Source organism: Zootermopsis nevadensis, unplaced genomic scaffold (assembly GCF_977971745.1).
Source record: "Zootermopsis nevadensis isolate Lab colony 2312 unplaced genomic scaffold, Znev_1.0 Znev_ptg000025l, whole genome shotgun sequence".
Taxonomy (NCBI): domain Eukaryota; kingdom Metazoa; phylum Arthropoda; class Insecta; order Blattodea; family Termopsidae; genus Zootermopsis; species Zootermopsis nevadensis.
Window position 1 is genome coordinate 8,474,619 of NW_028259157.1, and position 14,240 is coordinate 8,488,858.

The 14,240-nt window shown below is 36.1% G+C and overlaps 1 protein-coding gene across 1 annotated transcript; it reads left to right on the top strand.

The window, feature by feature from the left end:
* The first annotated feature begins 8 nt into the window (after nucleotides 1-8).
* LOC110827619 (protein SET) lies at nucleotides 9-14,102 on the top strand. Its single transcript, XM_022059457.2, has 7 exons — nucleotides 9-367; nucleotides 2,478-2,590; nucleotides 4,761-4,837; nucleotides 5,274-5,443; nucleotides 6,047-6,141; nucleotides 7,449-7,600; nucleotides 7,869-14,102. The coding sequence occupies exons 1-7, from the start codon at nucleotides 101-103 to the stop codon at nucleotides 7,898-7,900; spliced, it is 906 nt and encodes a 301-aa protein (XP_021915149.1). The 5' UTR covers nucleotides 9-100; the 3' UTR covers nucleotides 7,901-14,102.
* Nucleotides 14,103-14,240: the final 138 nt, after the last annotated feature.

Genomic DNA, 14,240 nt, shown 5'->3' on the forward strand with positions numbered 1-14,240 from the left:
AATCGGCTTGGTGTTGGATCATTTCTCTCTCATCGGGCCAGTTTGAATAGTGTGTGTGGTGTTGTGAAGTACGCTGTAATTATAATTTTATATCACTAAAATGTCGAGTGGAGCAACACCGAAGAAGTTAAAGAAAGTTGAAGGAGCCAGCGCATCAGGCGAAGGAGAAGAAGGACGAGATTATGATGCCGAAACGCAGAAAGCTTTGGAAGAAATAGATGCTTGTCAAAACGAAATCGATGCTCTGAATGAAAAGGCAAGCGAGGAAATACTGAAGGTGGAACAGAAATACAACAAATTGAGAAAGCCGTATTTCGAAAAGAGGAACGACATTATCAAAAGGATACCAAATTTCTGGGTTACTGCAGTATCCTTTGTGTGGCTTAAATGTGAATTTACAAATTGTAATATTATGTATGTTAGGGGGGGAGCGTGTTTTGGCTTTGTCCGCCATATTTGTCTACAAAAGTTGTTTTCCGTATGCTTTGTTAAAGTGACTATGTAAATTACAGTAGTTCTTTACTTGTTTTACCGCAGTACAAATACTTTCGAGCGTGTGCATAATTACCAGATGTTCTGTAATAGTACAGTAACATGTAAATCGAGTTGTAAGCATAAACTTCATGCACGTGAAAATGCCGGACATAAACAAATGAAAGTCGGAGTACCATCACTCCCCGCCACCTGCCACTAGGCACATTTTCTCGTAATATTTACAAATATGAAAAAAAAATTTAAGTATATGTTTTATTAATAGGGCAAGAACTTTCCTAAACGCAGGAGTACCCGTAACAAAGGCCTGTGTGGAAAATTGTTATACATCATCTATCATTTGTAGAGGTTAGGTTATGACCTTTACCCCTCCCGAATTTGAATTCGGTTCCCGTCCAGTTCATATATTGATGTGTTTTGAAGTTATTGCTAATGCGATAGGTATAATTAATTACTCAAGTAATTTTCATATCTACTGGCATTTAATGATGAATTGAATAAGGTGTGTGGCTAACTTACTAATGGACAATTACACCTGTTCCAGGGAGCCACATGACAGATATTTTAGTGCATTACATAAATTGCTCATGTGATTCAGAAGTGTTGTAGAAAGTTGCATTTCTTTCTACCATTGTTTAAATAAAATTACAGAAGAATAATTTTGCCTGTTGCTTTGTATGGATGTGAAACATGGTCTCTCATTCTCAGGGAGGAATGTAGATAGCAGGAGTTTAAGAATAGGGTGTTGAGGAGGATGTTTGGGTCTAGGAGAGAAGACAATGGGGTCTGGCGAAAACTACCTAATGATGAGCTAAAAAATTTGTTCTCCTCCCCCAGAATTGTCAGGGTGATCAAGTCAAGAAGAATGAGATGGGCAGGGCATGTGGCACTCATACATGGGGAAAGAGGTGTGCATCTGGTATTGGTCAGGAAGCCTGAATGTAAGAGACCATTGGGGAGTGCTAGACATATTTGGGAGGATAATATCTGGCAGGATCTATGGGAGATAGGAGTTGAAGGTGGGTGGATTTTGCTGGCCCAGGGCAGGGACTCATGGATGGCTTTGGTTAATTTGGTGATGAACATTCGGGTTCACTAAGCCGTCATTGTGACTGGTGCTTACATTAATATGTTGGTTTTGTTTCACATTTGTAGCTCCTGTAGATAACTAACACATGTTCAAACCATGGCTATTGAGTCAGAAACAATTTTAAGGGTAGTTGGAGTAGGTAAAAATGTACTGACTCCGACCTTGATATAAAATCTTTAGAACACTTTTGCTACCGTGTGAGCCACCACCGGCCTCATGCTTAGGGAGATTCAGTGATGTATTGAGCCACATGGTGTGGGAATAATGCTCTGTAACTTTGGCGCTGGTACCTTAAAGGTGGCGACTGACTTGTAACATTTACTTGTAATGTAACATTCGCGGCGAGCATGTTACATTACACCACAACTGGTGAGGCGTATCGAATGCTCGTTTTGAACGCTCGGCTCGACTGTTCTCATGTGTGCTCCATTCATTTCATTCAATATGTCGGACGTGGAGGTTGTGTTATCTTTGTTTCATTTAATACGCTACTCTTATCTAAAGAACTCGTGAATGCTTGTTACGACGCCGCTCGACTGACTGACTGACTTGTAATGTAACACTCAAAGGGATTCGCGAAAAAACCGACAACACGATGGAGCGCCCGCGAGCGTGAGCAGCTCGCATCGAGCGGCTCCGTTCGCTGTCTTCACTTGTGTAATGCTCGATTTGTAACACGTTACATTACAGGCAAATGTTACAAGTCAGTCGCCACCTTAAGAATACAAACTGTCTACAAATCAACCAGTTTCTGCAATGACCATTAGACGTATATTTATATATCGGTTATTAGTCTACCATTTTAGTAGGTTTATCAGAGGTAATTAAGGTATATATTTAAAGCATTATTGCTATACATTTTTTGTTTCAACAGTTTTCTTTAATGTGCATTCAGTTTGTAAACCACCCTCAGATTTCAGCAATCCTTGAAGAAGATGAAGAAGATTGCTTACATTACCTGTCCAAACTGGAAGTTGAAGAATTTGAGGATATCAAGTCTGGTTACAGGTAAGTTAATTTTGTGTTGTTCAGTTGTATTTTCATTGTATTGTTTTTGTGTTTCATAGCATTGAACCTGCCATCACCATGTAGCATAGAAGGACTTATACACATACACACAAATCGTCATGGTTGAGTGGTTAACACTCCTTCGTATTTGGGAGGTCTCATGTTCAAATCTTGGCCTAGAGACCGAATATCTTGACTGGGGTTTTTCGTGGTTCATCTCAGTCCTTCCAGACATCCCAGGATAGTACCTTTCAATAGGCCATAATCGCTTCCTTCCACGTCTTTTCCAATTTACTGTCCTCTCATTTGACACTATATAGTCTGAGCTACTGTAAAAGCATTGTTAAACTACAAATAAAATACTGCTTGCCCTGTTGCTCTAAGTTAATAGTAAAGCACTGCATAGTCTTTCTATACTAGCTGTCTGAACTGTGTCCACTCTTAAGCAAGTGATAACGTAGCACAGCAGTGACACTGTTGTGCTGTGAATTGTTACTTTATTATTTTTTCACAAGTTTGAAACATCTGTTTTGTGCCTTAAATTGCTGTGTGGTGATGTGTAATATTAACCTGAAACATCCTTGGCTCTTACACCACCAGTGAAACTGAACATATTGTGGAAATTTGCTGTTTAAATTCAAAATAAGTGGACTATTTCCAGTATGTACAAGGTTTTCAAAGAGATTTCTGAATAACGTGAACTCTTCAGTAATATAAGTGTCCACGTTAAATATCCAAAAAAAGAAGGTACAAGACTACATAACTGTATTATAGGACTGTCAGTTGTGGCTCAAAATTACTGAGCATAGACATCACAAACACACACACTGTATTTTCTCATAAACTAAAAGATAGATTGAGATGTGAAGATAGCTATCTTCTGGGTTATAGTACTATGTAGTGTGGTAGAAGTTTGCCAACATTTCAGAGGTCATTGCTGCCCCCATTGTTAAGGATACCAGTTACAAGATATGAATTATGTTATGCAGGGTAAGTAAAATTATCTGTAGTCAGATTCAAACACGGCTTTTAAATCAAAATACCAGTTTACAACAAATCATGGACAAGTAAAAGAAATGCCTGCTTCTCTCGCACTTCTAGCTTTGCTAATACAGCACAAAAATAAAGTGATAATGTAAATTACAATACTTGTGATTACGTTTTGCCCATTAACACCAGAAGCTGAAGATTTTCTAAATAATATTTAAGATTGGTGTCTACTGCAAAGGAAACACTACCCTTCACCATTTCAAAGTTCAACTGATTAATGATTGTTTAAAGAAGCAATTGCCTATTTACTATGAGAATCATATAAAACTATAAATATTAATACAAAAGGAGTTCCTGATTGTTGAAGCAAGTGAGATGTAACTTATATGGGCTTAAAGAGTTAACAGAGTGAACTGTGTGTGCTTTAAGGTACACAGTAATTATTCATTCTGTTCTGAATATCATTGTCTGATATTTCAGTATCTGTTTCTGGTTGTTCTTGATATGAGTTTCACATGGAGTTTTTGAAACCTACAGTTTTTTATATACAACTGCACAGTTTAAATGAATATTTATGTAAATACATTATATGCATAAAAAACCATATGTCAACATCAGTCTTTCACGTGATCTTTGCATCAGTGTGAATCTTCTACCCTATCACCTTGCCTTCCAGTGAATGTGGATGTCTAAGCAAAGTATAATGGTTATTTGTATCTTGAACACAGTTTTGTTTGAATAAATTTTTAGCAGTTTGGAATTAGTTTTGTTTATTTTGTGTTGCCTTTTCAGTGGGTTTATTTTATGCCGAGGTTTTAATGTTGATTTATATTCAGTATATTTAATCATGTCTTATGAAACATTGAACAAATACAGTGTAGTATTCAGTATGTATGTAGTTCTTAAAGTAATTTCTCTTAAATATAAAAACATCTGCAGTAGTTCTGAACTAGCCATTGTAAACCGTGTTATCTCCATGAAAGAAATGACGAGACAGTACTGTGTTTCTTTTATGATTAATTTTCTTGTAGCTTAGCCTTTAAGAAAGGCAACTTAAACTTTGTTGATGGTATCATGAAATGCAGAATCTAATGTGGTTAACACAACCAGAAAGTCATAAGATTTCAATCCAAAAAATAGGTAGTGTCTGTCAGTAACCTATTGAAATTCTCTGTTCCAGAATCAATTTCCACTTTGAAGAGAATCCATATTTTGAAAATGATGTACTCACCAAAGAATTCCACCTGGGGTCTTCTGGTAAGTCAGTGGGTAGATAGTATAATTCACGGTAAAACTAGATCTTGTTTTTATATGTTTGTTTAAAATAGAGCCCTCCTGCTTTATGTTCAGAAGGTCCCAGATTCAGATCTTGGCCCTGGGATTGGTTCATTATTCGTTAATCCTGTCATTGAAAATTCCCTTTTTTTAATTTTGGGTTTTATTAAAGTAATGTCACCAAAAAATTCCACCTCCAATTGTTTACTGTTAATCCTATTATTCAAGAGCTCATAATCTGAGCTCCTGGTAGAGTTGTTAAATAAACTTTTCCTGGAGAGCGTGTCTGTTGATTGTGATCTTCTGGGTTACACGCTGTCTGGTATTGTAGGTGGTTACCAGTGTTTAAGAGGAATGCTTTTAATAGTAGTGGGTGATAATGTTTGTCAGTTGTGTGTGTATGTATATGTATTTTTAGGAGATCCAGCTTCTCAGAGCACTCCCATTCGATGGAAGGAAGGAAATGACTTAACTAAAAAGGGCAAAGAAAAGAATGTTGGAAAGGGACGAAAACGAGCTATGGAACAAAAGACATTCTTTAATTGGTTTACAGACCATGGTGATCCATCAGCAGATGACATTGCAGAGGTAATAATGTGGAGTTAATAAAATTTGATGTTTAGAATATTTGTTCTTTGAAAATTAATAGATACCTAAAATACTTTGTAGAAGCAAGTGAACTAGAATAAAAATGAGATTTCTTAGTTGCATTTGTTATTCCCTTGGTCCCCTGCTGATGTCAGTGCCCATAATTTGACATGAAGAACACGTTTAGAATTTCATTGTACTCCAAAGAATACACAGTGCCAATTTTGTTTGTATTCAGTTGTCTTGTTTTCAACTGTTGGTCAGAGACTGTTTGAGTCATGTCTGCATTGGAATAAGTTCTTAAGTCCATGGCATATTTCTCGAATTCTTTTAAATTCTGGTATCGATTCTCTGTTTTACTGCTTTATCCCTGTTACACACCAAGCAGTAAAACACTGCTAATATATGACTTTTGCAACCACAAAACAATTTAATTTTCAGTGATCACAAAACTGAGTCTTGCAGTCATGTGACCCAACATGCATCGACTCACCAGGGTTACTATTCGCCGCACAGCAATGTTAATGTATGTTTGTAATAACTCATATTTGACATGTTTCCCTTCTTATGCCCTTACATGTCGTGAACATGTTTTGTCAACAGGTTATCAAAGATGACATGTGGCCCAACCCACTGCAGTATTACTTGGTGCCTGACATTGAAGTTGAAAATGGTGTCGAGGGTGAGGATGATGGCAGGTATGTTGGGACATTTTTTATGTTGCAGTTTACACATGAAGTTTTGTCTGTATGGCTGTTTAAGGTGCCAGGAAAATGGTTGTATTTACTACTAGAGTTCTGTTGTGAGGTATTCTAGTACAGAGCATATTCCTTTTCAAGGAAAGGATTTGAATTTTAAAAACTGCATACAGCCAGGCTTTGATACAGGACCCCTCCTGTATACTACCACCCTCACGTTGCATCTTTTCCATTACCTCCATGCTTTTAGTTATGCATGGTAGCAAGATTAACTTCAGGAGTAGTAATAACAGGGTGAAGCATGGCAAGGAACATAGAACAGATATATTGGTGAACTGATAGGAGAAACATATAATTTCGGAACATAGAAATGTAGTCAAACACTTCCAGTTTTATGTCCATCGGATTTTTATCGTTCAGTGTGACTTCCATTTGTTATGCGGCAGATGTCCCATCTGTAGCCAATATCTTGCCACACGCGGTGTAGCACATCCGGTGTCACTTCAGCAACTGTGGCGGTAATTCGAGTTAGGAGTTTGGCCACATTTGCAGGTAATGGTGGCACGTGCACTCGATCTTTAACAAATCCCCACAAGAAAAAATCTAAAGGTGTTAGATCCAGGGAATGAGGTGGCCGCGCTATTGGTGCAGCCCGACCAATCCACCGACCTGGGAAACGGTTGTTGAGGTACTCGCGCACTTCTCCAAGGTAATGAGGAGGTGCACTGTCTTGCTGGAAGTGAATGCGTCCTTCCTGGTCATCTTCGTCAAGTTGAGGAATGAGGAACTGTTGGAGCATGTCCAGATACACAATGCCTGTAATGGTCCGGGAGCGCTCGCGGTGACGGTTTTCGGTACTACAGTTATGTGCATGAAACTTGATGTGTTTGGCTAAATTTATGCATTTAATAATATTGCGGATGTCCTTTAAATAAATTTATATTCTCCTGCGAAGTTGTAAAGCTACTTTTGAAACACGGTGTATTTATAATAAGGATCAAAAATAATTATACTGGTCCGTCCATAATGATCATCATCGTTGAGATCGCTACTGCAGCACCAGGCCACTTTCAATCTTCATCTAAACATGCCACATCCAGTGGGACATCAGAACTAGGGACTTTAGCTCGCAAGATGTGTGTGTTTTGTATACATAAATAATTATGGTTTTATGTAGGTGTACAGTGTTCAGTTCCTGTTCAGTGTCAAATTATAAATAGTCTAGTATCGAGTTTTATTTCTTATTTTAGTTATAAAGTTTCTTAAGTATGTGATATACAACAAATTTATTGTTTCGGTATTAACAGCGAAGAAGAGGAAGGTGATGATTCAGTAGTTGTTGTGGAGGAAGTTGAAGAAGAGGAGGATGCAGAGGGTGAAGAGGCTGATGATGATGAGGTAATGGTGGAAGAAGATGAAGAAGAGGGGGAAGAGGTTCTAGAGGAAGGTGATGATGAAGGTGGGCACAGACCTCATTCATATTATTATGGAATGTTACAGTAAGACATGCAAGCATTGTTCTCCAGTAAAATTAATTGAATGCCAGTTTTGGATTGCCTAGCTGTTCATATATGTTTGTGTTGGACCCTGACATGAGCCCAGGGATATCTAACATGTAATGTTTACAAGTGGTTAGGATAAAACAGATTATCTGTCCGTAAGAAGTAAATGGCCATAATAACTGGAGTAGTGTTTATTTTTAAGAACTTGTTTTTGTGTATTTCTAGGTGATGAAGGTGAGGAAGGTGGTGATGAGTGAAGAGCGGTATGTATGAGGACAGATAGCGAGGACTACAGTTGGGTGTCAGTGATGATAAAGTGGGTGTATGTTAGGAAAGAACACAAAGCAAGATGGTTCTGTATCAAGTTTCAGTGGTCCCTATCCCTCCCTTAATTGGTTGCTCCAGAAAGTGTATAACTCGTAGATGTGAGACTGGGCTGCTGGATTGCCAATCATTGTGTACAATAGAAGACTCAGATTGTGCACTATTGTTTCTTTTGTTTATTCATGTCCTGTTCATGTAATAATAAGCTTTTAGGATGTAATTTGTGGTGGAGAATTTATAGAAGGCTCTGTCTGGAATTTGAATTGTCACTTTCCTTTTATTTGCTTTTCTTTTGTAATGGACAATTCATGATTTTGTAATATCAGATATATTTTAATTTTAATTTGGATACAAGAGACCTGTCTTGATACCACTTCCATTTCACAGTTGTCCATTAACATAATATATTGGTTCTTAACAAATTTTAGATCATCTCTTAGAAAAAACTAATTGCATTTCTTTAGGTCTTACGTGATTCTCAGTAGTAGCATACGTATTGTTCTTTGAAATGTACGTTTCTGTTTATTATGTTCTGCGCTATGTGCTGGTATAATGAATTAATAATATCCATATTATGTATAAATAGGAAAAGGAAAGCATTTCACATATCTTAGATAATAGACAGCAGAGGCTTCTTTTTTACTTATTGATATGGAAGAGAAATAAGGTAGGCCTTGCCATACACCAAGCCAGGAATGGTTCCTTGTGTTTCTTCCAAATGTTTTATTAAAAGTTTTCAAATGGTTTGTTCTTATACATATTTTGTTAACCATCATATACATTTCCTCTCTTCCCTCACCATTAAGTGTGATGTCAGCGATGTATGTTAATGGAGAATAACATGCCACCAGAAATTTGCCTCTTCCCAAACCATCAACCTTCCTTCAAGGTGTATGAGCTAATTATTTGATTCTGTTAACATACTAGGGCAGCAGAACTTATTGCTAGTTTCATGTAATTCCTGTTATTTATAAATGGTATGCTACGTGCAGAATTTTATTTTCAATGCATTTGTTAAAAGACTGACTGGGTATTCTGATAGTTCTTCTCATACTTCCAGCTGTTTTGCTTTATTGTGTAATAACTCTTTCCCCCCCCCCCCCCCTTGCTTATTATACTGGAACTGCTTTCCCATTTTTGTGAAAATAGTTTATTTTAATAAACTCTTTACCTATATTCTCTTCTCCTTATATACTTGATATATCCTAAAGAAATACACATTGTTATTTACTTATATTTCACAAATGCAATTTTGTTTAATATGTGGATAAGATATGCTGCATATGTCCCAAGATTTTTGCTACTTGCATAAATATTGTATAATTAGTGGAGGTTGCAGTAGTTAAAATACATCTGTAACTACCAGGTTTCAACTGAAAGAATTCCAATTTATGCCTTTAGTGAACTTTGTCCATTTTAAATTGTTTTGTCTGTTGTAGACATGAAATCTTGGGATTGCTTAGTCATACTCAGATGTAGAGTAATTATCCTTGCAGTGTATGTGTAAATGTTTTGATCAATAATTCTTTTGTGATATTGTAAAAATGCATAGGTCTTACATTTAGTTATAAACTGCACACAAATGAATACATTTGTTTATATGTAAAAGCATTAACTCTGAATTAATTCAAGGGCCCATTGGAAATAAGCTCATTTCTTGAGCTATTTCCTAATTTGGAACATTGTGTTTGTCGTCTTTTTTGTCACTGCTTATATAGTTCAGCAGTAGTTATAACAAATATATAGTTGAAGATTTCTATCTTCTAGGTTGTTGCATTGTATAGTCTGGTCGATGTTAATCAACAATGAATCGCCTTGATGACGGAGGCAGTATGACCTCTGAAACGTTGGTTAACATCAACCAGACTACACAGCGCAACAACCGAGAAAACAGAAATCTTCATACTCACCACTTTGATAACTTCAAATCTTACAAATATATAGTTACTCATTTTCTTAAAAATATTGCTGAAAGATTTGTGGGAGAAGAGCATATATCAGGATTGTTGAGTTTAATGATTTCTGGCATTTGTGTACAATATGTATAATCATTCTCTTGGATTTTATTTGTTGTCCAAGTGTTTCTTGTTAAAAACTATGATGTTTTAGATGTCAGTTCTACTTCCTTCTTAACATGGCCAGCAGGAAGATACACCCTACCCTCTCTGTTTGGCTCCATGGTTGACATAGTCTTAGTACTGGATGAAGCTGGTCCCTACCTTGGACCAAGGTTGAGACTAGCTTGACCATGGACTCTACAGAATAAGGGTTTGTCCTCCAATCATTTCCCTGAACCAACTTCCAGAACATCATGCTTTTAGATCATGTAAAAAGTCCAGCGGAATAATTATACATGTCAGGACTTTACTGATACTGTGATTTTCCATTGTAGGATGAGATAGATTTTGCGCTTGGTAAAATTGTATGTGCCATGGTGCAGGTTTAAGGTTCACTGTAATAACAGTAATTCCTTTTCCATACCATTTAGTGGAATAGAATACTTAATACTAAAACCCTGGACTGTTATATTTTTGCTTGAACTAGAGTTGTTTCCCCCCCCAGCAAAGTACTCTAACTTGCTGTGTCTTCCCACTTTTAGTACTACTTGTATTTAAAAAGCTTGTAGGCTCCATGTTTTTCCTTCACTGTATCATCTGCAGATAACTACTGAATGAAGGTTTCAGAGTGCAGCTATATAGTTGGTTTTTGGTAGACTTATTTGATGTAATTTTCACTGAAACTGTAACATTTGTAAATAGTTTTATGGGTGCACATGATACACTGCATAGCATAAACTATGAAACAAATGCATTACTATTTTATATGAATCTTCTTCTTCTATGGCTCTCCTGTCCGTATTCGGTCCATGGCCTCCTCAATTCTCCTCTTCCATTCGGTCCTCTGTTGGGTCCGTCTGTCCGAGGCTTTGATTGAGGTTTCGAAACATCTTCCTTTTTATGGTGCAAGGTTGTTAGCCTTGCGACCAACCCCCATCCTAGATTCATTACATGAATCTAGGTGTAATGATTACACTGAACCTTAAATCGTATTACCACTTGCCATGATTAAATGAATACAGCATTCAGTGTCATTAGCATCATTTATTGAAAGTAAGTAGTGTGTTTCATAATCAATGTTTTAGACATGTTTCAGATCAAGGAGTTCAGAAACATATGTGTGTTGTAATGTATTATTTGGTTATAAAATAAGTGATGTCTCTTGTGGAGCTGGAACCTCTGCATGTTTAGGCAAAAATTAAATTACTCTTCACACATCAAATGAACTGGATATACAAATTAAGTCTTGTTCACAAAACTGGCATCTGCATAGTAACAGAATAGCCACAATGTTATACTTGTTATGATACAATTTTAATATGTGCTCTTCTGAAACAAAGTTTTCAGTTTATATACAAACTGTTCAAGGAACATATTTAGCTAGTGTGCGTAATGTGCATTTCTAGTAGGCGGTTCTTGTAGTGCATTGAGCAGGTTAAAGTTAATGAAGTGGAAAGCAAGGGCAGTCTGTTATTAAATTGCGTAGGGATGGCCTCTTCTGAAATAAATATGTGAAGCTGTTGCCAACATCATAAAAATTTATATTATGAGAACATTCCTGTAATATCTACAAAATTTTTGTGTAAAGTAATTCAGCTTTATTGTAGGTAATTTATATACCTAATGGATCAAAATGTACATTAAATTGTATATTGGATGTAGATTATGTTCTGGAGATTTGACACCAAAGATAAAGTGTTTTGCACTTGCAGCTGCCTTGTTAGATTAAGCCCAGACAAAGAATCTTGCACTACATAATATATAATAGCAATGGTCATTTCTTATGCTCTTTATGGGATAGTAGTTCAAGTAGTCTGGTGGCATGGCTTGGAAACATACTTTTATCACTGTGTCTCAAAGTATGTTAATTACTGTCATTGCCGTAGATATAATGTGTTGGAAATTGGGGAAAAAAGTTTGAATGTGCATAAACAAAAGAAATAGTAGTGCTCATTCTGGTGCATCAAATGTCTTGGATGTATATCGTTTATCATTCATGTGTTTGCTGCTTCTGAAAGATAAATTTGTTAGATTTTCTGAAATTGGGACCCATTTTACACAATTTATATTGTGATACTGTTCAGTTCTTTTAGAAAAACGGGTGGATAAAATTGTATTCTGAAGCAGCCTGCATAGTGATGTTTAATATTCAAGTATCCATGCGTACCCTGGCATACTATGCTATGATTTAGGAAGCATGTTGGAAAACCATGCAAGAATATTTTTAAAATTTGAAAATGATATGTGTTAATATTGTCATCATCATGTATGTTTTGTGTGGTAGGTAAGTTTGGAAACTTCTGTACCTTCTCTAAATATTGTTTCATATAAACAGACAGAAACTTTAAAAATGTTTTAGTGGTGTTTCCTTACCATGTATTATTACTTTCAGTGTAGGTGTGAACATTTTTCTTATTGTCTTGCATCTGATGTTTCAAATTACTGGAGGTTATTTCTAACAAGGCTACTGAAATATGATACAAGTGAAGGTTTTATTTGTTGTGTAAAATTATCTTTCCTGACTTCGATTTTTTAATGTTATACACATCATACTTTGGGGCTGCACTTTTCCTGGGGCAACAACATTCATTAATATTAAAACTCTTGATAAACCCCAAATTGATTATATGGAGGCAGTTTTATAGCTAAGCCGTGCTGTATATACAGCTTAGCTTAGCTATAAAACTGCTGTATATGTTATATACTTCCATAATATCATGTCTTTGATACTGGCATTTTCATTTTTGCATACTTGGTGAAAAGCTACAGTATGTAAAACTACTACACAACATAAGTTTGGACAGCAGTTTGGTTAAATTTTGGGTATGTTTTAGATTTATACTAAATTTTGAAACATTTCTTTACTGTTGTCATATTACTCCAAAGGTTGTGTTCAACTCTAGAAGTGGCAGCTGATGACTTCAGCAGTTAGCACCTTTCCGACACTGCAGCTGTTCTGAGAATAATGAAGCCTTGGAACAATTTTACATTTATTATGATTTTCTTAACTGCACGTTGATATTTTGAGCTGTATTTCTGCAAAAGTAGTGTGTAGTTTGTGTCTAGCAATTCAGGAATTTGCACTGCCACTTCTATGGTAAAGTACAATAAAATCATTGTACCAGTATCAAATTTTTTTAATTTTCTACCTTTCTGTTTTGTCCATAATCTCTTTTTGAATAAATGCATTATTTTCACACTTCTATAAAATAAATGGTTAAATTAAACTGGCCAGTTATGAAATGTAGCATTGCCAGAATAAAATGTTGTCTTCATCAGAGCTGGCCTATTGAAAGTGTTTGTGAATTACAAGAAAAACCATATTTTCAGTGTTGGGGTGTGGGTCTACGTATTTCAGAATCATTTGTATTATGAGAGTACAGGAATAACTTTACTGTAAGATTGTTTACATCAAGGCTGTGTTGAAGCTAGATTTGTATGGTCATATGTTCTAAAAGCAGTTTGCATTTTCTCGGGTATTTTGAAGTAAATAGCAGTAGGGGAGCATGATGGTGTGGCCTTTGTGCTGCACCTGATCACTGCATTGGTTGCTGCATGTTCTAGTCCTAGTGACAGCCACCAAATATTCTCACTGTAGATGCCCTTGTCACTAACTTCAACAGAATATTCTGGTTTCTGCAGAACCAGTTTTGTTCTATTTATGAGGCAGTTTATTACTTTGAAAGTTCTTTAAAATTAAATTTAGTTACAATAGAAGTGAATGCTAATGTTTAGCACATTCATAATTATACTGGTGCATGTTCCTTAATTTTGACACCACTTTATATTTTTCTGGTGGTAGGCTTTGGTGTGGTTTTGGACCTGCAGGTTCTGCTACCAGGGAGTTGGTTCATTACCTTTTATTTGCCAGCTGTTTAAATTTATGCTATGTTCGCACTGCATGAAAATTAAGTGTTCTGAATAATGTATATTCTTGTCCAAGTTAAAGAAGATCCAAATTGCAGGCTAAAAATTTATGGAACTTTAATGTTCAATGTAACCCCTCTGAATTATGGAGATAATATGTTATTTTTCTGTAACAAGGTTTAATAAGAGACCAAAACCTGTGTTCTGTAAATTTACTGTTTGTCTATATATTTTTTAATGTGACGCACCCTGACTTTTGTTTCACAGCTGCATGCAATGAAATGTGATTACATTTAGTTTGTATATATGTGTGTCAAAAAAGGGAAAGTTTATTATTAAGGGAGCTGTT